The 22,348-nt window shown below is 35.9% G+C and overlaps 4 protein-coding genes across 5 annotated transcripts; 2 read left to right on the forward strand and 2 right to left on the reverse strand.

Moving 5' to 3' along the window:
• The first annotated feature begins 270 nt into the window (after positions 1-270).
• Positions 271-3,560, forward strand: LOC129791819 (uncharacterized). 2 transcript variants are annotated; one of them, XM_055830361.1, is made up of 4 exons: positions 271-672; positions 735-2,752; positions 2,841-3,189; positions 3,363-3,560. In XM_055830361.1, the coding sequence occupies exons 1-4, from the start codon at positions 577-579 to the stop codon at positions 3,411-3,413; spliced, it is 2,514 nt and encodes an 837-aa protein (XP_055686336.1). In that variant the 5' UTR covers positions 271-576; the 3' UTR covers positions 3,414-3,560. The 2 variants fall into 2 exon arrangements, with proteins under 2 accessions (XP_055686336.1, XP_055686335.1); XM_055830360.1 differs by having other exon boundaries at positions 272-672; positions 2,841-3,560.
• Positions 3,561-3,592: 32 nt separating this feature from the next.
• On the reverse strand, positions 3,593-7,005 carry LOC129792007 (NPC intracellular cholesterol transporter 2 homolog a). The gene is made up of 4 exons (XM_055830720.1): positions 6,678-7,005; positions 5,839-5,952; positions 3,865-4,040; positions 3,593-3,799 (listed from the first exon to the last, which is right to left on the reverse strand). The coding sequence occupies exons 1-4, from the start codon at positions 6,760-6,762 to the stop codon at positions 3,716-3,718; spliced, it is 459 nt and encodes a 152-aa protein (XP_055686695.1). The 5' UTR covers positions 6,763-7,005; the 3' UTR covers positions 3,593-3,715.
• A 1,591-nt stretch (positions 7,006-8,596) lies between these two features.
• Positions 8,597-9,004, forward strand: LOC129794324 (protein GVQW3-like). The gene has a single exon (XM_055835123.1). The coding sequence runs from the start codon at positions 8,597-8,599 to the stop codon at positions 9,002-9,004; it is 408 nt and encodes a 135-aa protein (XP_055691098.1).
• A 97-nt stretch (positions 9,005-9,101) lies between these two features.
• On the reverse strand, positions 9,102-10,190 carry LOC129791949 (pre-mRNA-splicing factor 38). Its single transcript, XM_055830631.1, has 2 exons — positions 9,943-10,190; positions 9,102-9,873 (listed from the first exon to the last, which is right to left on the reverse strand). Exons 1-2 carry the CDS (start codon positions 10,078-10,080, stop codon positions 9,139-9,141), a joined length of 873 nt encoding a protein of 290 aa, XP_055686606.1. The 5' UTR covers positions 10,081-10,190; the 3' UTR covers positions 9,102-9,138.
• Positions 10,191-22,348: the final 12,158 nt, after the last annotated feature.

Here is a 22,348-nt window from a genome sequence, read left to right on the forward strand (position 1 = left end):
TAATTTTAGAGACAAAGACAACTTACCACGACAAAATCCAAGAAAGAAATGAAAGAGAAACTAAAGTTAATCGAGTACATGAGCAAGATTCGCAAATCGTAAGCAGATGCATGAATGGGTGATATCAGCTGACGAATTGGAAGGCTGGAATGTCTTTAGTAGGAAGATTAATATGACATGCAGCGCCATCACTTTCCATAAAACCTCATGGTGGTGATTTATGGAAGCTCAGCAGGTAAGTTCAATTGAGGGTCGTCTAATATAATTACTTTTTGCATTGCGCGCTTATTTGGACAAAAAGTTTACTTCAATGGCAAAAGGTTAGCTGTAAGCATCTCAAAATTCCCCATTTTTAGCTCCAAATCTTCATTTTTGTGGGGCTTTTTGGTGATAATCATCTAGCCTGTGCCACGGAGATTAGCAAAAGTGTAAAGAAAAGTTATTTTATCATTTGCAAGAAGGATTAAATTGATTTGAAATGGACGCACCCAAGCTTTATGCTTAGTTGGCAGTTTTTCGTCTAAATCCCACCAAATCCGGGCAGTTCAGACATCCTCGTGAAGCATATCCTGGACAATGGAAAGTCTTTTGGGTGATGTGAGCTTTGCAGGGACGAATGAGAGTGGAATTGAGACAGAAACAGACACTGAACATTCTTCGTGCTTGATTGAGGTGAGTTCTTCCGGATTTGTGGGGATTTTGGGAATTTCAGGCTAATCCTCTTGCCCTTTCAGACATCCTGTGACATCAACTCCAGCTCCAACGCCAACCAGACGGGATTCTTCAATCAATACAATGTAGATAATGAGGATGAGCTGTCAATTTCCTTCCCGGAACATCGTGCTGTTGTCATTCCGCGTGCTGATGAAAATTTCTCCTACATCTGTGCTGCAGATTCGGAGGATGAGGATGGGGAACTTGTGCTCAGTTCTGTATCCATCACTGAGTCTGACGTTATTTCCGATCAGGATTTACGCTTCCAGCGGGAAATGGAGGAAGCCAAAAAGGCGTGGAAGATTGACGTTCCCGCGATACCAGCGACGGAAATTGTTGATGATAGCTGCGTGGCGGTATTCCATGAGATTTCTCATGAACCCGAAGAGCCCCTCCTTCAGCCATTAACCTTCAACGGGAGGATTCCGCAACGAAAGGCGGTGATTCATGTGAATGTTGAGGAATCAGATCTCTTTAATAATTCCTCCACAACAGTTCTCGACACCTCCTCCCAGGCTAGCCTGCAGATTGATCTGTCAGCTACGACAAATCTCAATACAACCCAGACGTCAATTGATGAGAAGGCCTTAAGGGAGAAAGTTCCCTATACGAGTGAGAATTCTCCCGATATTCTGGCTTTTGATTCAGATGCAGAATCTGATGATGTTGCACCTGAAGATGCCAGCAAAATGGACTTATCACTCGTAAATCAGTCAATTCAGGAGGATAGCTTGAAGGAGCGTGAAAGGAAGATACTCAAACGTCTCCAGAATGCCCTTGCTGGTGTCCTACCACCACCATCAATAACAAAATCCGTCCTTTCCGTTGAAACAATCTTGGGGATAATTGCAAAGAATGCCGCGGAGGCAAAAGGCAAGGATACGGAGGATATTAATAGTCACATGGAGACACTAATGCGACCCCTAAATCCCATGGAAGAAGCCAAGGAGAGTTGCTGGCCAGAAGCATTGGGTATCTTTGCACATGGGATTCACTACAATCGCTCAAAGTTTAGCGAAAAAATCGAAACAATGAGCATAAAATACGCCGAAAGGAGTATTGGGGTGGAGACAAGTTCGAGTTTTGTGAAGGTGAGCTCCCCATCGAGCAGCAAGAAGCGCTACATGCGCGAGAAGACGCTTAATCAGTCACCGGGACGTCGTTTGAGTCACCTAGCTAAGCGCAAGGCCATGTTTTCCTGTGCAAATCTCCAGAAGATTAACTTTTCCTCCTCCCAGCCGTGCCTGTCGCAATCATCGAGTAGCCGACAGATTCTCCTGGGGCCCAATGCATCGCGAAAGAGTCGCCTAATGCGCATCCGGACACCAAAGAGATTCTCCCAGCCGGCAGAGCGTAAGACCCCAAAATCCAAGGAGAAACCCCGTGTGGCTGTGAAGGCACCCCCAACGCGTGAAACGTCCAAACGAGCACTCTTCCAGAGCCCTCCCAATCAGGCAGCTGCCCGTCCGGCTGTGACACCCGAAATGGCTGAACGTGTCGATCGTTCCCGGCGTGCTCTCTTCTCCTCGCCCAAACTCACGCGGTACTCATCGTTCTCCCAGCAGAGTTCCAGCAGCTACTCAACCTTTTCCCAAGGGTCTGGGCTCACGGCAGCCGCCCTGGCGAATCGGGAGAATTTCCTACTGGACGATGATTTGGGTGGGGGAAAGCGAAAACGTCCCTTTGACGACGACGCCATGGAGACAACGAAGAAGGCACGCCTCGATGGGCCTTTCGGCAGAAGTCAGAGCTTCACAGCGGAATACGTGGCACGACAGAATGAGCTTCTTGCCACACGAACATCCCTGTGCAAGACAGCGTCGGATGTTTTCCTCGGGGGGCGATCTAGTCAGTGCCTAACGGATCTGGAGAAGCAGAAACTCTTCTACATTGTCTCGCAAACGCTGCAAAAGAAGCAAATTTCCGGGCAGCATGAGCGCTTCAAGGAGTACGCCACGGTGATGGCCAAGGTGGTCAAGAGGCTCTTCCTTGAATCCAATCGACGGGTTTTTGGGAGCGTCAGTGAACAAATGTCCAAGTAAGTTGTGATTTCCCTTCAGTTTTCCTTCATGAGGGAACTTCCTCACAGGGCAGAGATTTTAAATTTTCAACATTTTTCTCAACAGAATGGCCAACAGCATCCTCTTCCCAGTGCTCCAGGGAAAGAGTGTGGAGGAGATTTATGCCAGTGAGCGTGCTCGGAGGGAGAATGCAAAGAAGAGTGCCAAACCAAGTGGATACGTACCCCTGGAGAGCTACAGGGGCACCACCCTACAGCGCAGCACATCGTCCATTTTGTCAGAGAACTCAGGGCAATCGCTGGGAATGAGTCAGTCCTCCCTGCGCTACAGTCAATCGGAGAATCTGAGTCAGGGAGCGCAGTTCTTCGACACGGCGCTCCGGGAGAATGTTGACAGCGAGCAAAGGCAGAAATCCGGGCAGAAGGGAATGTTCTCGGGGAAGGATCAGAAGAATGTAAGTCCCCACAAGTCGAGCAATAAGAAGCAGAAGTTAGTTGGTGGGAAGAATCTCACGAATCTTCTCAAGGCCAAACGACAAATTTCCTTCGATACGTGACCTTTTCCGCATTTTTTTTTACACCTTTTTCCTTCCTTTTTATCCCTCTAAAAGCACGAATTTTCTTTTAGATCCCGCTCGCATTCTTCCTTCCTCCCATGGCGTGTTTTTTCCTGCGATGAGTTTCCTCCAAAAATATTTTCCTTTTTAATCCCAAAATAGATTAATTTTTGAGTTTTTTTTTAACTGAGATTTTTCACTTTCAATTAAATAATAAAATGAATTTTAAATTAAATAGAAGAATTAATAAAATGATTTTGATGAAGAAATTTTTGGATCTTTTTTATTAAAAGAAAATTCCTCTTTCAGCCAATTTTAACTTTTTATTCCTCTCTCCCTCTGATTCTTAATAATAAGCAGAGATTTGAAAAAAAAAATTCTTTGGAATGTTTAGAAGATTAAGTTAAAATTTCAATCTCAATCCTCAATCAACCTTTGCGGGAATAATAACGCAAACAATGTCATTGTTGTGTGAATCCTTAAGCTCCCATTTCACGTCAACTTTCACCTGGAAAAAACGGAAGAAAAATTAATAATTTTATTAAAAAGAAGAAATGAAAGAAAAGAAGGTACCTTCGGGTAGCTCTTGAGAACAGGAAGCGTCGCAGTGTAGCGATAGGTGGTGCCTGGTTTGACGGGACAATCCACACCAGCACTGGTGCAGGCGTTGGGATTTGAAATGGGGAAGGGCACACTAACGCCCATGAGGTCTCCATGTACAACAGCTGTTATTTCACCGCATTCAACGTCTGGTAGAAGAAAGAAAAAAAATAATCAAGAAAAGCCTTTAAAGTGATTAAAAGAATCCACAAAAGTTCCTCAAGGTTGCCCCTAAATGGATTTAATGGGTTTTGTTCTTTGCGTAGATTTATTTTGTTTTGTTGAAAGAACAAAGTTTAGAAGAGCAAAAGTTTTCCTTTAGCGTAAGAAAACTAATTTTCTTATTCTAAATTAGATGCTTAATTAGTCTTTAAATAGCTTTTAATTATCTATGAATTCTTGGTAATCACGTAAATAAATCTTCTGAGGAAAAATAGGAAGATAAATGAGAATAATGACTATTTTTCTTTATTTTACGATAAATTAATTTCTTAACAAGATAATAATCTTTATAACCTAAATAACAGGATAGAAAACTAAAGAAAAAATATGATGAGAAAATCTTTTTTGAAGGAAGAAATTCTAACAAAAACGATTAATAAGAACAACAGTAAATTCTTTAAAAGAAATCCCGGAAATTTATTTTTATGATTTTAGAACGTTAAATTTAGTTTTTTTAATACTTTTTTTTGCATTAATAAGTTGTATTCTCCACAAACAAAATCTTTATTTTGGTTGTTTTCGTTAAATTAAAAAATGAAAATAAAGTCAAAACGTAGCTGGATAATATAGAAGTTGCTTTCTTCCAATTCAATTAAAAATTATTCAGTTTGTTTTAAAAAATAACTGCCAACATTCTTAATTTTCTAAAGTTTGACATTCCTTTTCTAACGTTTGACAATCCTTTTCTTACGTTCTCTTGTAGCTTTTAACGTTTCTTTTCTTAGTTTGATATTCCCTTTAACGTTTAAAATGATTTATTAAGTGTTTATCAATCGTTTTATAATCCTTCAAGAAAATAATCTTTTATTTATTTATTTATTTAAAAAAAATCTTTTATTAAATTCTTAGCTTGAAATAGTTTTTTTATATAAAAATTAACTCTTAGGATGAACAAACACCTAAACTATAATAAAATATTCAGAAAATATTAAGCTAAAAAAACGGAATTTTAATGAAGATATAAATATAAAAAAATTGTAATTTATTTTGCAATAAAAGATAAATTGTTTCGTGAAGAAATTATAGAACAAGAAATTCTCTAAAAAACAATTTATTTTTCCATCTGAACTAATGAATAGAATAAATTTTCTGAAATCCCTTCAAAGACTTCAAAGTTCAAAAAGAAATTTATTTAATTCAAATATTTTAAAAAGAATTGTTCTTAAATTCCACTGGAATTCTTAACATTTTAATCTTGCTTTCACTTTTCTTAATAACAAACAGACCTTGAATGATTAAATTAAAGGTCAAACGTTTATTTTTTAGTTAGAAAAATTTACATTTCCAGTCTTATTTGCATTTCTTTCCAACATTCAAGTCTGAAAAAAATATTTTGTAGTCGTGCGTGATTCACAGAGCACAACGTGCTATATATTTTAAATAAATCTTTAACATTGTTGGGAGTTAATTGTTTGTGTGTAAATGTGAGAAAATTCCGTCTGAAAGGAAAATATTTTGCTCATCTCTGCAATTTGATACATTTTGTTCATTTCGTGCAGTTTTGCATTAATAATTTTTTGTTTGTTTGCGAAAATTATACTTCAAACACGCGACTCACGATTGAAAAACTTCTCTCTCAGCTACAATTTTATCACTCTCACAATCTTTGTCACTATAATGCAATAATTTGGCGGGAAAACAGAAGATGAGGAATTTCCGGAGAAAAAATTTCTTGGAAGTAAAAGAAATCTCCCTAAAAATAAAAAAAGGCGAAGGAAGACTTACTTGGTGTGAATTCAATGCAAATTGTTGCATTTGTATTGCGTTTGAGGATACACGGAGGATGATTGGGATCACAATTGGTCACTTCAACCTTTGAGAATGATCCCGCCTTTGATCCTGCAGTGAAGAGAAGAGAATTTGTGAGTTTGTCATGCGATTTGGTGACATCAAAAGATGAATAAAATGTGTGCTAAATTGAACTCAATTGCTGTGCAGAAAAGAATAAAATAAAGAAACGAGATAAAAGCAAAAACATCTTGACCTCTTGCCACGCATCTTTCGCACAGGAAGAGTACTAATTTCATGGCGAGACGATCGAGGTTTTTAATTTGGTTGAAAATGAGAGAATATTGAATTTATTTTGGATAATTTTTATATGAAAAATTTACCATTATCTGCAGAAATTTTAAGGAAATCATTTTAATAATCAGGAATTGTTCAAAAACTCCTAATATTTTGAAATATCCTGAATACTTTTAATATTTTTCCGAGATTTTATATAGAATTTTTAAACATTTTAAGCATTTAAATTAATTTATTTTGTAGATCATGAATCAAAAATTCGTTTAATGAAATATTCACAAAATTATTTAATTTTTATGACAATTTGCAATATTCCAATAAAGCCCTTTGACCTGAAGAAAGAGCTAAAGCACCACGAAACGTCTTATGACATAAAATTCACAGAGGCTAAACAAACTTATTTGTTTCTCACCTCAAAAAATTTTGTTAAAATGAATTTAAAATTAAATTCTAAAATAAATCCAATTCCAGATTCAATCAGAATGATCATAAATACAAAGAAAAGTCTCAAAATTAAAAGAAATTAATTTTCTACTTACCACAATCACGGAAAATATTGGCATAATCCGAACGAACGGCAACAATGAGAGTTGCTGTGAAGAGTGGCAAAAGGAGATTCTTCATTTTTATCCTGTTTTCACTTTCTCCTTTTCAATTTCACGACGACAAATAGTCACAACAAAAGCACAAAGAAATAACTTCTTATCACTGAAGAAAAAAAAATTTTTCTCAACGATTTTTGCTTCTACACAGCACAAATGCCCAGATTCAACTGTCGCACGAGTCTTTCTGGAGAAAATGTTGATTCATGTGGCACGAAAATGCCTCGTCCACCATCCAATTTGCACTAATTCGATTTGAGACGTAAACTCACAAAGGCCAGGGAGCGCCTCTCTTATATTACTCATTTCCTTCTTTTATTACACACTCACAAACATTTTGTAATTCCTCCCTCCCATCCCCCCTCCCAAGCATAAAAAAATCAGTACATAAACATTTATCCCACATTTATCACATACTTCTTGTAATTTCAGGGAAAAAAGCGGAAGTAATTTAAAAATTTTGGGAATTATCTGATTGTTGTGGGTGAAAATTAGTGATTAGCTTTGTGGAAAAAATCATTTTAGTATTGTTTTGAATAAAAAAAACATTAAAAAAAACTGTCTAGAGGAAAATTGAGCGGAAAATTAGATAAATATTTTTATTACCTATTTTAAGATTTTTTTTGGATATCTTTAAAATTGAAAAGTAATTTTTGATTTAAAAAATCCAGAGATTTTTTCATCCCAAAAATAATAAAAAAAATCAGAGAAGTTTCTTATAAAAATTTTCAGATTTTTTTTGTTTTTTAGGCTCAAGAGAACTTTTTTTATAGAATTAAAAATCAAAGACCTGAAGAAGGCCCTTACATTGCCCGAAACGTTGTAATGCAACAAAATAAAAAATTCGAAAAAATCCGAAAGAATCCATTCACTAAAAACTAATTCCTCATCTCATAAATTAACGCAAAAATCAACATAAGATTTAAAAAAAAAATTAAGATCTTAAAAAAGGTCTCTCTATAATTTCGTTTCTGTTCAGCTTTGCATTTCCACACCGTTGGTCCGATCGCGATGAAATTTGGTACAGAGACTACTGATACCAGACGTTTTTTACCAACGACATTCATTTTCCCCCCTGAGCCCCCCTTCGTAGCGCCCCAATACAAATTTTATACTTTTTGGCTGCTTTTTGAATTTGGCGCCCTTTTTGGTACATTTTGTTGAAGAGAAAATGAGATGGATGCATTTTACCGCTATCCGTCTCCCTCACACTTTCAGTTTTTCACAGTTTTCTCGCGTTTTCCGCCGAGTTTTCCAGGGAAAATGTGTTTTTTGTAACCAGGAAAACACTTTTGAATTTTTGGCATCAAAAATTCCAAAAGTCACGAAAATCCATTTCCGGGAAAAAAAGTGCGTGTAAAATCCCCAACCGTCAAAAATTTCAAATTTTTAAACCCAACCGTCAAAATTTCCGCGGTCCCCAAAATTCGCACAGAGGCTCCCCGAGGCTCCTGGAGCACCCGCAAGTGTTCCAGGAGCCCCAAAAACGTGTTTCGTGAGAAAAAATTGGCGGAAAAACAAGAAAAATCGCATTTTTTGAAAAACAAAAAAAAAGTCCGTTAAGGTTTAAATTTTTCCGCACAACTACAAACAAACATTTCACGCACACACTAAAAAAAACTCACCTACACAAAATGCCTGAGTGAGAGGAAAGTATTTTTCTGTTTTCATGCCATCTCGTAGTATTTCTATAAACCCCTTACAATTTTAATACCCCGTATGCCTTTCATTTAGTTTCAACCGAGTATGTCCCACCGGGTTAATCATTGAAACGTCAAAACTTTATTTATTTACAAAATAAAAAAAAATCTTGGACGGCTTTTTGGGGGCTGTGCCTCCTCCCAAAGCCAATCAGGATGCCCAATTTCAAGATTGAGCAACGGATAAATATAAAATTTCTCGTGAAATTGAAATACTCAGCCCAGGAGAGCTTCAACATGCTCAAAGAAGTCTACGGGGCGGATTGCCTGTCGAAATCTCAGGCTTTTGAGTGGCACAAGAAGTTCCGCGACGGCTGGGAGAGTGTTGAAGATGGCCCACGACCGGGACGTCCATCGACGGCACGTAGCGAGGAGAATATTGAGCGTGTACGACAAATTATGGAGGATAATCCGACCTTGAGCATAAAAGCCATCTCGCGGATGATTGAGTTGCCCAATGAATCCGTACGGAGGATCGTCAAGGAGCTACGTGGGGACTCGTGGGTGCCTGAGAGGCCACCGAAGAAGCTCAAAATTGAAAATTGTGAAGAATTTAAGGACTGAACTACAGAGAATCTGTGAGGGATTAAGCATTAGATTAAACGAGGAACATTGGCATGAATCGCATGAACAAAAATAAAATAAAAATAGAAAAAAATGGTTTAAGATGTGAAATTTTTAATATAAACTTGCCTCGCTTAATACCTCCGGCGTTCACGTGGATCTCTCTCTTTGTAGTAATCTCGCCGACGATCCCTGTCACGATCATCCATCCTCTCATGGCGTATCCGACGTTCCCGATCCCTCTCACGCATATCCCTTTCCCGTCTATCCCATTCGCGCTCCTTCTCGCGCATTTTATCCTCACGTTTCCGTTCAGGACGCCTCTCCTTGCGCTCCGGTGAATGCGAACGACTGCGAGATCTCCTCTTGACACGCTCAGACTTTGGCTTCCGGTCAACAGTTCCCTTTTCCGCAGCCTCCTCATCGCTCGGCAGCTCCTCATCCAGATCATCATCCAACGCTGAAACTTTGGGCTCCAACTCATTGTTCTCCTCCAAAATATGGCGTTTCTGTATTCTCGGCAGGATTATGTCGCAAACACGATCATTTCGCAGCAATTCATCAATAAACTCATCCACATGAACAATCTCAAAGTTTGACTGCCTATTCTGGCGTCTCAGCTTACGATTGTCATTGTAGAGGGGCTCCAGGTATTTGTAGCAATCAATTGCGGATCCTGTAAGACGCAAATAGAAAGCCCCAAGAGCCCTTACATATTTAAATTCCTCATTCTTTATGAACTCCACAATGATGTCCTTTTCCGGTTGAATTTGCAGCATCTTCAGGATCAAGCAGAGAAATGGGGTGGGTTTTATATTTCCCCCAAATACTCCACCGATAAAACGCAATTCCATTGCTTTATCCACGAGCTGTAAAACAGAAAGAATCAATTAATTCCAAAGGAAACTTGAGAAAATCCTGCAAAATGGATAACAAACCAATTCCGCTGTGAGGGCAAAACATTGCTCCTTCCAGTATTTTGAGTCATAGATGCGGGATCTGATGATTTTCTCCACCAAATACTGCGGATTAGTCCCATGAACATTCTTTGCGTCTTTCACTGTTCTATTTGCCATTATTTATGCGAATTTTTAGACGTTTTCGCAACTCTTGAAATCCTCTTTTGATTTATTTTTATTGGTTTTTTGAGGTTATGTTTGTTTGGATGTTCTTCGCAAGGCGCCTCCTGCGGAAATTGATGAAATTAAAAGAAATTACACTGCTATGCACAAATTCCCAAACTTAACGAAAAAAGATATAATTATTTTAATTCTTTAAAAATTAGAGAAAAACTCAATTTTGAGGCGCAAAAAATTGCTGGGGGGGCTTAAGGAGCTTTATTAAAAATTTGGGGGTGCAACTCGTCGGATTTGTTTCTTGCCACCACAAAAATTGGAATACTACGCCGAAAAAATTTGGCGGCGGTGTTTGAAATCAATTTTCTTTGCTGTTATGCAATTTTCCAGGTTTTCCCGGTTTTCCTACTGCTAGCGGCTTCTTTGGCCTCTCGTGCATCTTTTCTGGGAGTTTTTAAGAGTTTTCGAGCGGTTTTTCGGGAAAGCGGTATTGGGGGGTAATGCCGCCGGCAGTTTTCGTTTTTGGCCTTTTTGGCTTTTTACACAACTTTTTTTCCCGGAATTATTATTTTTTGAACTTTTGGAATTTTTGATGGCAACCGACGCGGCGTCGCTTCCTGGTCACAAAAAATACAATTTTCCCATGAAAATTCGGTGGAAAACGCGAGAAAACAACGAAAAGCTAAAAGTATGAGGAAGACAGTATCACTTACGTGCATCCGTCTCATTTTATCTTCAGCAAAAAGTGCCAAAAATAGCAGTGTGGTTTCTTATGGAACTACATTTAGGGCGCCAAATTCAAAAAATAGTAGTTTGGCGGCAAATGAAACGCCAACAACGGTTTTCAGTGACCTTTTCACCTTTGTTTTCCCGTTTTCCTTTAATGCAAGAAAATTAAGTAGATATACCATATTAATAATAATAAAAAAGAGTATTTCTTACCTATATTTCTCACGCAAATAAGTTATAGAAATGATTTGTCGGGAAATGGAGAAGAGATGCCGCATAATGTGAATAGGAAGGAGAGTGCAAGGAGGTGAAATTGAAAATATGCTCGCAAGTGATTGTATACGTAAGTGAGGAGGCTGACACCGTGGCACGAAGGTCAATTCGCCAGCAGTAACCTCTTCATCACATATCACACAAGAGTGCGGTAAATCGCTTAGGATGGCGCAGCATCTCTTTAGAGAGAGACTTAAAATAATCATACAGCATAAAATAAAATATAAATGGTCGGAACTTGAGACCCAATTCATAATAAATTCTATCTAAGGCATAAATAGACATTGATGTATGTTCTGTCATGTGAGCCATACCTTATTTTCTCTTGTGGTGGCTCTCACAGAAGAGCAGAAGATCATGCGCTTATCTTGCGCGCGCATTACACCTTGCACTGTGCACGCGGTGTGTGAGCGATCGACATCCCCCTAACGTCTCCCAAGTCCATCACTCATAGCCCCGCGACTCATCCATATTGCTTAAATGTGGTGTATTTATCATTTACCAATTTATTATATTTAATACGGATATTATTGCCATTGATGGATACCGATATATTATACAAAAAGCCCCATCGTACGCGCTGTGTGTATGTTTAGACAATCCCATTATAAATTGTTAATCAAAATTGCATTATTTGCACGGCAAGACGTCCAATAGAAAGCCTATAATAGATCCACTCTGTGAAATGAACAGATTGTCATTCACATGATCGTATTATGATCACCTCTGGACATAAATACGCATCAAATTCCAGTTAATATTTCACGTTTGTCCCTTTAACTGCGCCATGCCGATCAAATTGAATGATATATTGCTAAAATAGAGGATAATACCCATAAATGGCATTCATAGAGGTCTCGCATTGTATATTTCCCACGAAAAATCTAAGCGCTTCTTTTCTCATAACCTATACATCATCATATGAGTAGGTAAATATTTAAGAACTTGTACGGAGATTGATACACTTTTATCCGTAAAAACGCCCTCATGTGGTGTACATCGATAGCCCCCCATTACTTCTCCGTAATTATATAATGACATCATCAGATGGGATGCAGGTCACAATATATATTTTTAATTTTATTTCTAACTTCTCATATCGTGCGTAAAAGATGAAAAACATATTAAAATTATTTAACACTTGGAGAATCGAGGTTTCTAACCTGAAAAGTTTGAGCTTCATTTTCTCTTAAAAAATATTTTTCCAATTTTTCTTTCAACAATCTTGAAGTAAATGAAACTTCCCTAACACACGAAATTATCACGATATTTTTAAGAGATTTTATTCTATGACGATTTAAAAAATGTACAATTGGCTACTTTGGCCAGCAAAATCCTCCAGGGGTTAATAAAATCTTTCTAAATAAGAAAAAAAATAAAAACAGCGATTGAGAACAATTGAAATGGAATATTTTTAATCACAATGGTGATTATTCTGCGCGAATGTTTAGGAATGTCTCTCAAAATGGGAGGAATCGTATAAAAAAAATCTAATGGTTTTATTTAGTATTTTATTGTTATTATTTTCGAGACACTTATCTTTATGCAAATTCGGTGTTTTATTTTATAACATTTATCTTATATTTTTATGTTCATAATCATCTGTCAAAGAATATATCGCATTTTAACGCTTGTAAGCTATATAACATCATGGCGAATTGTTACATCTCTTGCACGTCTTAAGAGCGACTGAGGAGAGATGTGTGAAGACCATTGAGAAGAATTATTCGAGAGGAATCAATTCTTTTTTTTATGTCTTGCACGCGGATAAATTCGTGGTGTTTGCTCATCGCTAGGTGCTTAGGAGGAGAGGAGATGAGTGAGTTTTTCGCTCAAATCCTCGGTATTTTGCTACGAATGATGTTTGATAAATTTTTGATATTATATACCACCGTCATCCACCTACAAATCCTCGTGGCAAAAATTTCTGCGATTTTGTCTCATTTTTTGAGCGCATGAAGAGAGGTCACGGTTTGGGCACGATTGCGGAAAGTATACGGATGGCGCATGAACTGAGAGCCTTGTAGGAGGTTTCTCTTATCAAATCCACTCGTTTTATGACCAAATTGTTGCCATTGAAGTAGTTGGAGATGGCAAAATACCAGTTCTTTGGGTGCGTTGATGCGAAGATGGAGGGTGATGGAGCTAACATGTGGAGGTACTCAAATTCCGGAAAACCACCAACATTGTCGTGAATTGATGTCAATGGCGATGAAGAGACCATAAAATGATGCTAAATTCTAATTCTCTTTAAGCGCTTTTCCGTTGCTTATATATGTATGTATATCAATACATTATATATCCGCGTGGCTATATAGAAAGCTATATATATTGTAAGAATATCTATTATTTGGTGGATTTTCAACATTTCAGGATTATAATTAAAACTTTTCATTATTATGGGACGGAAAATATGTATTTTTGGTTTTTAATTTTTTTTGAATAATAAAAAAAAGAAAATATAAAAAATTGTGTTTATTTTACCAAAAATTGAACAATCATTGAGCTCAATAAAATTGATTCAATGTGGATTCTGCATAGAGGATCAATTTGATTAATTAGATTGGTAGATAATGAGTCATATTCTTCGATCAAGAAATCATTGAAATTTCAGAATAATTTCTTGAACTATCAAAGATTTCTTCTTCACAGAATAGGACCCAAAAATTGACCAATTTTGAATCAATATGATTGACTTAACAAGTTTAATTGAAAGGATGTTTTTTTCCCATGACTCAATGAACTTTGTTATTGCGTAAGTTCTGATCAAAAGATTTTTCTTATCAAAAGGACATTGAAGTAAAAGGCTCTCTTCTAATTCTATCTACAATATTTTTAGGATAGTAGATATTTTAAAAAACTGGGAAGAAAGCTACGAAAAAAATTGTATCATATGAGTTGAGCGAGAATATAGCAACAATTCATTTCCACTATAAGTTTTATTGGTGAATTTTATTACATGGCGCGATCCACGGTAATTACCATCATCAAATTAATGACTTTCTCCCCTCCTTTTTTTGTACAAGAATTGAGACCCACATGCCAATAAAATGTGTCGTTCTGACGAATTGCCGTAGAAATCTCAACACTTGCGCTTGATTTCTTTTTGGCGGGAAACGCATTTGGCCCCAAAATTGTGCCTTTTCCTCGACCTTCTCGCGTAACCCTAAATCCTATCATTTTGTGTTTTCTTTCTGGAGGGAATAAATTGCAACACTTTTTGTTTTCATCTCTTTCGCCTCTTGTTTTATGCTGCAACTTCCATCTACCGCACATTATGACAATTTATCTCCAATTCATTCTGTTCTTCCACATCTTTTCTTTTCAATCAACTTCTCATGGTTCTTTTTTGTTTGCTTCTACTTCTTACTGCCTCTCAACGGGCTCCTCTACCAATTTTGGCACAAAATTATATGTTTTTCCATTTCATAAATTTCCTTGACAAAATGCAGCAGAGCAAATTTGGATATTTACTAATCTGTTTTGGGGAATGAGAAATAAATTTTAGATACGCTAAATGGGGTAAATGGGATCAACAATATGAGCAGGATGTGATGAATTTTGTTTCCTTGAAGACTTGCTAGAAAATTTGCGGAATGTTTTAGAAAATGGCACATATGGTCTTTACTTTAAAGTTAATCTAGAATTTTTTTCATTAAAAAAATATATGAAATCAAAACTTCAGAATTAATAATCATGGCTTTAGTATTCGTTTAAATATTTTACAATAAAGCTAAATTTTTAAAAAGAAAATTTAAACAATAAGTCAAAAGAAAAAAAAATCTAAAGAATAATGCTAATTTTGTAAAAGACAGTTAATTATTTTTCAGAATTTTATTAATATTTCTTACCTTTAAAGTTGAGATTAAAAATCTGTTTAAAAAATTTTTTCAAGAAGAAAATTTAATAATAGATTATCAGAATTAAATTTTATTTTGGGAATTTCCTCTGGAATTTCCTTAAAATTGATTGTTAAACAAGAACTTAAAAAACAAAAAAAAAACAAATATGGGAGATGAGAAATTCTTCAAATGAGATCAACAAGGTGCCCAAGAGGTCACACGAAAAATCTTGTGAGGCAAGGAATTATGAATATTCGTCTAAAAGAAGAAATTAATCACTTGATTAATGAAACAGTGAATATGATTTAATTTTTCCGCTATCGTAATTAATTATCTCAATTGAACTTGATTAATACCATGTATTGGTTGGAATAGCAGGTCTCATGTGGTCTTTCGAATTTGAATTATGTCTCTGAATAAACATATTATCAATTATACGATGGTAAGCGATTGAGCATAGTTACCTATTTGATTGGAAGTATTTACACTCAAAGTATTGACGAATTTCCATGAACGTTTTGAGGAATTCTTTTTAGCATAGATAGGTAGGTACAAAGAAATTTTCATGAGATGCCCATTATTTGGGCACTAAAACGCCACAAGTTGACCTATTTTATAAAGTTTTAGTCATATTTAATACATTATTTATGCGTCTTGGACTATGTATGATAATATTATTACTTAATTAAGAAAGAAAATAAAATAATTCTAGTATATTATGTAAATTATTTCTCAAAAATGTACCTTTCTAGAGTTCTAGAAAACTTGACCTTAACATGACCCTGTTTGGTAGAAAATGATAAACGCTGAATTCTTGATTAATTTTTATATAAAAATTAAAAAAAAAATTAACGAATTATGTAGTATTATTTTCTCCAACTGTTAGCATTATAACTTCCACAAGAAAGAACAATTTGTATTTTGTTGGAAGCAAGTTAGAGCAGTGAATCCCATTCTTGGTACCCAATCAACATATCAATGATTCAGAATGGAATTTATCAAATATGGGATCGTTATGCGTATTGAGTATTTGCAGCAGCAACTCCATCATCCTCCAGAAACTCATTACGATGGGAGTTTTTTTTTTAAATTTTAAGCAAGAACCATCCCAATGCATTCTGTATGCTTCAAAAAGTGCACACACTTTATAATTATACCACATGAGCAAAAATTTGCCAACCATGAGTATCCATCGAAGATGGACGAGTGAAGGTCTCGGTTTTTTCTTTCTCACCACATCCCAAAGCTCTCAAAGACATATTTTTCCCCTTATGTCTCTTCCTTTTCATATCAATTTCTCCCTCGATCAATGTCCCATGTGGGAAAAGATTTGTACTATAATCGTTCGATTTTAGTATTGATGTTTTTTTCAGAAATTATTTGTGAATGTGGATAAACTTACATAGGGAAAACCATTCAACGTCTAACCGTATAGGTTAGATAAAAATAGAAAAAACATAAATAAGAGCTAAAGAAAATTTCAAAATGCATTTTTTTCAAAAATAGTATTAAAACTTTATGTGACTCAGAGAATTCTAAGTGACTTAAAAAAAAATATTTATAGGTAGGGGAGACCGGGGTTAAAAAAGTCACTTAAGGGTTTAGAAAAAGCTCAAAATATCATATTTACCAAACAAATAAAGCGAAATGTATAGCTCATTTCTTTAGGAAATTTACTGCCCTACAACTCTTTCTCAGAACATTTTGTTCTATCTAGCGAGGAAATATGATATTTTAAGCTTTTTCTAAACCCTTAAGTGACTTTTTTAACCCCGGTCTCCCCTACTGATTTATCTAATAACAATCGTGGTTTTTAAGACCTTTTTGAACTATAGAACTTAAACTATAAAAAAAACCCAAATAGATTTATTTGTTGGGGTTCATTGTAAATATTTTTTTTTTAAATATATTTTTAGGATCTAACTTTCTAGCTTAGACATAAGAAAAGACATTTAACAGATAACTTCGAGCAGTTTGCAGAGTCTTTTTCATATCTATGTGATTGCTCCCTGTTGCTCCATGAAACCTCCCCCTCGAGATTCCCGCCTGCATTTCACAGCTCCCTGAAACAATGGGTATATATCCATCCACACAGTGTTGAACCTTTTTTAGCAGTTGAGCTGCATGGAACAACAGCCCCAGCCACGGAGTTATGCCCCAGCGTCATGAATATTCAAAGGGTGTGCGACATGCATTGAAAACCCGTAATTATGTCGAATGGAATTGCACGAATGGAAATGATGGGCGAGATGATGAAATGTGGTAGTGGCAGAAGGAAAGCAAGCACATTGGTCATTTTCTTGTCTCCTTTTTTTTCCATCGAACCAGAGCCACATCCACGGCCGTGGACTCCTTTGGTGCATAACGAAGAAGTTATGCCAAGAGTCAAAATGGCGATTACATTCCCAACATACCGAAATACCTTTGACCAAAGAGATGATTTTTCACTTGAAAAATTATATACATGATGAAATTCCCAAATACCATTCACTAATGACTCCAACTCCAAACTGCATCGTGCACGGAGACAAAATACTCTCCTCTGCATCAACAAATTAGAGAAGCGCTCTCATTCGGGGTCCTTCAGGCTTTTATAATATGTATAGTTGTTGTTTGGTTTCATTTCTCCCGACAGGCTCCATCAATTGGTGTGGTGGATCTTTTTCTGGGAATCCATCTGCTTGACTTCTCAAAGTATTTCAATGTTTTCCATGTGAACAAGATCTTAATTACTCTTGCTCGAAAAAATATTTAGGAGGTGTAATTAACATTGTTTTCATCCAAAAGAAGTCTTTAAAAGTATTTTTTTATTGACTTTAAACTTTCGACAGTTTATTGTTGCTCAAGTCCCTTTACTCTCAGACTTTATAATCTTTTAATATTTAAAATTGAAATTAATCAAATTATTATTAACTTTAATGAAGAAATCTTATAAATTTGAATAACTACGGTCGGGGCTAATAGTCAGAATGTAATTTTTTCCGACCATTTTCCTCTGCCTTTTTGGAAAATGTAATATATTGAGCTTTTCACCTTCTGGGCTTTTTAGCTTCTATTCTCTTAGTTAATTATTTCCCGGATTTCTCGTAAAAAATCTAAATTAATTGGGGAACGTGGCTCAATTCGGACCTCCAAAGGTCCGCGTATAGATTGAGAAAAAATGGTATATAAAATAAAAAGCAATATTCTTAAATTTGGCATCATTTTAAAGTCCATTTAACGCTCTTTTTAATCCCATAACTATTTTTATTTAGAGTTTTATGAGTTTTAATTAAGTATTAAGGTCCGAATTGAGCCACATTCCCTTTAATAAATTAAATCAATCCTTCAATTAACCCTTTAAAAATTAAAAGAAATGATAGACGTATAATACTAGGAAACATTTAAATAATTTCAATAACAACGTAAACTTTTATTTCATTTCTTAATTTGCGAATCCTCAACACATAGGAATTTCCTTTCTGTAGGTAAATGAAGAAAATAAAACAGAATAAAGTGAATTATCAATACACCCAGAACGAAATTTTTCGGGTTCGGTAACTAAAACATCAGACTAAAAAATATTTATTAAAAAAAAAACAATCGAGAAACATTCCAAAGCAAAACCATACTAAATTTCCCCATCATGTATACGAAATGTAGGTAGGTATGTACACGTGGTGTGGAGCATAGAAAATGTGGAAGCAATCTCATAGATTTCGATGGCTCAATTAACTCATAGATATATACAACACAGTTTAGTCTGGGGGATTCTCTTTTGTTTCTACATAAACATACATAAATATTGAGATGGACAGATAAAAAAAATATATGTATGTATATCTTCTCCCCATCTTCTCGATCTTCCAAGAAAATTCACTCTCAACAAATCATTCGGTCACTACAAGTCCAACACTTTCTTCATGTGTCATGGTGTCCAAAGAGATTGTGGAGTTTGGGTTAAAATTTAAAATGTGTTGCCCTCCGTGGAGTCAAAGTGACTTGCTGAGAGTGTAAGATCGCCCCAGCATAATGCTTGCCAAGGGAATACGCAGCAGTGTGATGGGGATGAAGAGAATGCTATATACACGGTGGTAAAGAGCAATTCACGTCCAAGGACCATTCTATTCATGCATTTTACTTTTGAAAGAGCATATTTTGCCAAATGTGACAATAAATTGACAAAATCATTATCTCATCACGCAGACGAATAGCAAGGAGAAGAAGAGACATTTCGACCGTCGCAAAGCTTGTCACATACAGCTCAGTGTTTTAAAAAGGAGGAAGAAGAACAAGAAAGTGGAGATTGCGTGGCTTTATGTGAGTGTTGCACATGACCACGACATCCCATGACCAATCTTTGGAGCAGTGGCTCACATTTGGACATCCAACACATGTATTTTAATTTTTCACCTCACTCTATAAGCACTTCAATCCGTTTCACATAGGGTGATTTGAAAGCAACATATAAAAATCTTGGTTGGTTTGATTTTATTTTTGATTGATGAGTTTGATTCTTCTTTTGGCATTGCCTTTTTTTTCTACTAAATAAAATATATTGAGGCAAAGAAATCTCATAAATTAATTTTTGTTAACATTCCGGAAAAGTAGTAGGGGTCTCTCAGGATACACTACAACCAGAGGTCGTTTTATAAATAAAAGTGTATCAATTTTAAACAAATAAACCATTTTATTTAATATTTTGTAACTTCAAAGTGACTTCATAAATAAAAAAAACTCAATAACGGTTCAGCAAAGGTTTTTAAGAGAAAACACAAAATTTTCTTTTCAAGCAAATCTTTGGGAACACTCTATGTTGACTGAGAAACTTTTGTGATGTATTTAGATTGATGTGCAGAAAAACATTCGTGCGACAGGGTCCAGTACGAAAATTTGCCATTAAAATGCTGACCAGATACCAAAGAGAATCCCAATTGACCAGTTCCATGGGATATATTATGTGAGTATTTGTGGAGAAATCAGTGGCGTCTCTTCATAAATTAATTATATCAAAAACTTTTCATAATAAATTCGTTACATTTTACCACAATATCCATCCGCACAAAACTCTCTCCTTCAATACACCAACATTTGCACTAATTGCTAAAGAGCTTTTTTTGTTCTTAATTTTTTTTTTGCTAAACCCATGAACAAGTTTTTGCTATTAGAGCATATTTGGTTTATATATATTTCTTTCTCTTATTTTATTTAACATATTTCTTGCATTTTTGGATTCTTTAAAGAGGAATTTCTTATTTAATTCTCAATACCACAATAAAAAAAGTAATCCATAAACACCAAAAAAGTTTTTATTTTAAATCACATAAAGAAAGAGATCCTTCGCATAGCTTTTGCAGGTATTTGCCAAAATATATATACAAGGTATGATCTGATCACACATATAGTGAAGGCAAAAGAAGAAATCACAACGAGCTGGTAACTAATTATTTTCAGTATCGATTTCACACCAATTCATGGCTTGATTTAAATAAAGTCATAATTTACGTGATTTTATATTCAGCGCAAAATCTGGAAATCCAATTCTCACTCTCCGCAGAGACGACACCTCAAATAACAATATGAGATGGTATTTGAATGCTGTCTCTTCTGATTTTATCCACCTTTTCCTCCATTATCGTCTCCCAAATGTGTCTCCGTTCCTCGCTCATTCTTCTCCATTCACCTGTGTCGCCGTTCTTCTACATCGCTTCTTCCACTACAAATTCTTAATCTCTCATGGTAAGGCTCTATTGGGCTTGTGGTAGCGATGATTTTTCGAAATGCAAAGACTAGGGGAAGTTTTTTTTTTCGTTTTTTATTTTGTTTTTTAATATTTTTTTTTAAAATTACCTTTCAATTTGGAGAACGCTAAAAAGCATTGATGAGTAAAAGGACCTGAAGTTGACAGAAGCATATTCTAACATTTGACACTTATTTTCTAACGTTCATCATTGTTTAAATCTTTATTATATTTAATGTAATTTTGCGTCTGAAAATAATTTCTTTTGACTAAAAATTTAAGCAAAAGCTTCTTAGAATTTTTTTTAGCGCTAGACTGTTTGAAGCACCAGCAGAATAAATATAAACAATAAAATATCCTTTTTGTGGCAGGGATCTTGATATACAAGGAATAAGATCTTGACCTTATTCCCATATTGAGTAAATATTTAAAAAAAAATATATTTTTTCTTGGGATCAATATCAGAAGCTGTGTCCATATAAGAAAAGGCAAAAGTGACCACACTAAACACATCAAAGATTGCAATGGAACACGGTTAAATGTGTATTTTGAAGAGACTTGTCCGAAGGAGAGTCAACTATGAGTGGCATCCTGTTGTCCGAGCGAATAAGAACAAAGTGAGACGTATATTTAGTCATGTCGAAAAAAATGAATGGCTACAAGGAGAAAAAAAAATGTGGATTTGAGGGACAAGAAGATGGCATGTGAACTACCACGACACAGTCGAAATGCAACATAGCAGATGAGGAGACTTTTGCCGCAATCCCCTACAATGTTACGAACAATATGAAAAGACAAACAAGCGATGGTAGAGCGCGCGAATGGTCTTCAAATCAGACGGCCGCCGAGGAAGAAGATGCACAGAAGGATGTGCACAAGTGATTGTCTTGTGATTTGGGTGCCTTTGAGTCAACATATGAATGTGACACACAGAGAGATGGACAAATGTGAAGATTTGTGCATCAAGTTGTGGCCAGAGCTACCACAACTTGGCGTTTAGCAGTGCAGAGCGATGACGGTGGATGATTGAAATGAAATAAAATGGAATTTTTGCTTTAATGGTGAAATAACAAAGGCAACGGAGACCGCCATCCTCAGCAATTATCAACTTTAATTAGAACGATTATGATTGTTCTCATCCCGCGCCCTTTTCCGCTCACGCGGTGTGCACAGTTTAACAGAGCACCGCGGAATTCCGCACCAACAAATGACGACGAGTATCACATATTTAATGCAGAAATGTGTCTGCATTTCTCTTCCCCAACAAGTTGGATCCTCCACACGAGTATCCCTACGAGGGTCCCTTTTGCTGCTTTATTTGGTGATAAACTTCTCCAGGTATGCTTAAAAGATTGTGCAATTAGTGCTAAAAAATGACGAAAAAGTCCATCCCCTTTGCGAAATGACAAATACTCAAGGAAAATTTCTTTTCCTCCCATTGCAAATCGAGAGCTTATACACAGCCCAGAGAGCATCATGGATTTTTTCGTCACTTTGATTGGTAATTTTAAAAATGAACTTTTGGTATTTATCGTTTGGATTTTTTCCCATTTACAACATGAATGTATGTATAGTTCTTGGCCAGGAATGCCTTCTTGGCGACGAACTGGCGTTTTGAGAAACTTCATCTTGAAGGAAATTAATACTTATAGGTACCTATATATAAGCAAAATAGGAATCTATGTTGTTAGAATTTATGGAATTT

The sequence above is a fragment of the Lutzomyia longipalpis genome, chromosome 3 (assembly GCF_024334085.1).
Source record: "Lutzomyia longipalpis isolate SR_M1_2022 chromosome 3, ASM2433408v1".
Taxonomy (NCBI): domain Eukaryota; kingdom Metazoa; phylum Arthropoda; class Insecta; order Diptera; family Psychodidae; genus Lutzomyia; species Lutzomyia longipalpis.

Bases quoted from the DNA above. Each gene is read 5' to 3' on its own strand.
- LOC129791819 (XM_055830360.1), top strand. From the start codon at position 577: ATGGAAAGTCTTTTGGGTGATGTGAGCTTTGCAGGGACGAATGAGAGT. The intron at 673-734 runs GTGAGTTCTTCC...TTGCCCTTTCAG, and splicing joins ATTCTTCGTGCTTGATTGAG to ACATCCTGTGACATCAACTC. The intron at 2,753-2,840 runs GTAAGTTGTGAT...TTTTCTCAACAG, and splicing joins GTCAGTGAACAAATGTCCAA to AATGGCCAACAGCATCCTCT.
- LOC129792007 (XM_055830720.1), bottom strand. From the start codon at position 6,762: ATGAAGAATCTCCTTTTGCCACTCTTCACAGCAACTCTCATTGTTGCC. The intron at 5,953-6,677 runs GTAAGTAGAAAA...TCTTCACTGCAG, and splicing joins CAATATTTTCCGTGATTGTG to GATCAAAGGCGGGATCATTC. The intron at 4,041-5,838 runs GTAAGTCTTCCT...TTCTTCTACCAG, and splicing joins TTGCATTGAATTCACACCAA to ACGTTGAATGCGGTGAAATA.
- LOC129794324 (XM_055835123.1), top strand. From the start codon at position 8,597: ATGCCCAATTTCAAGATTGAGCAACGGATAAATATAAAATTTCTCGTG.
- LOC129791949 (XM_055830631.1), bottom strand. From the start codon at position 10,080: ATGGCAAATAGAACAGTGAAAGACGCAAAGAATGTTCATGGGACTAAT. The intron at 9,874-9,942 runs GTTTGTTATCCA...TCTGTTTTACAG, and splicing joins TTGCCCTCACAGCGGAATTG to CTCGTGGATAAAGCAATGGA.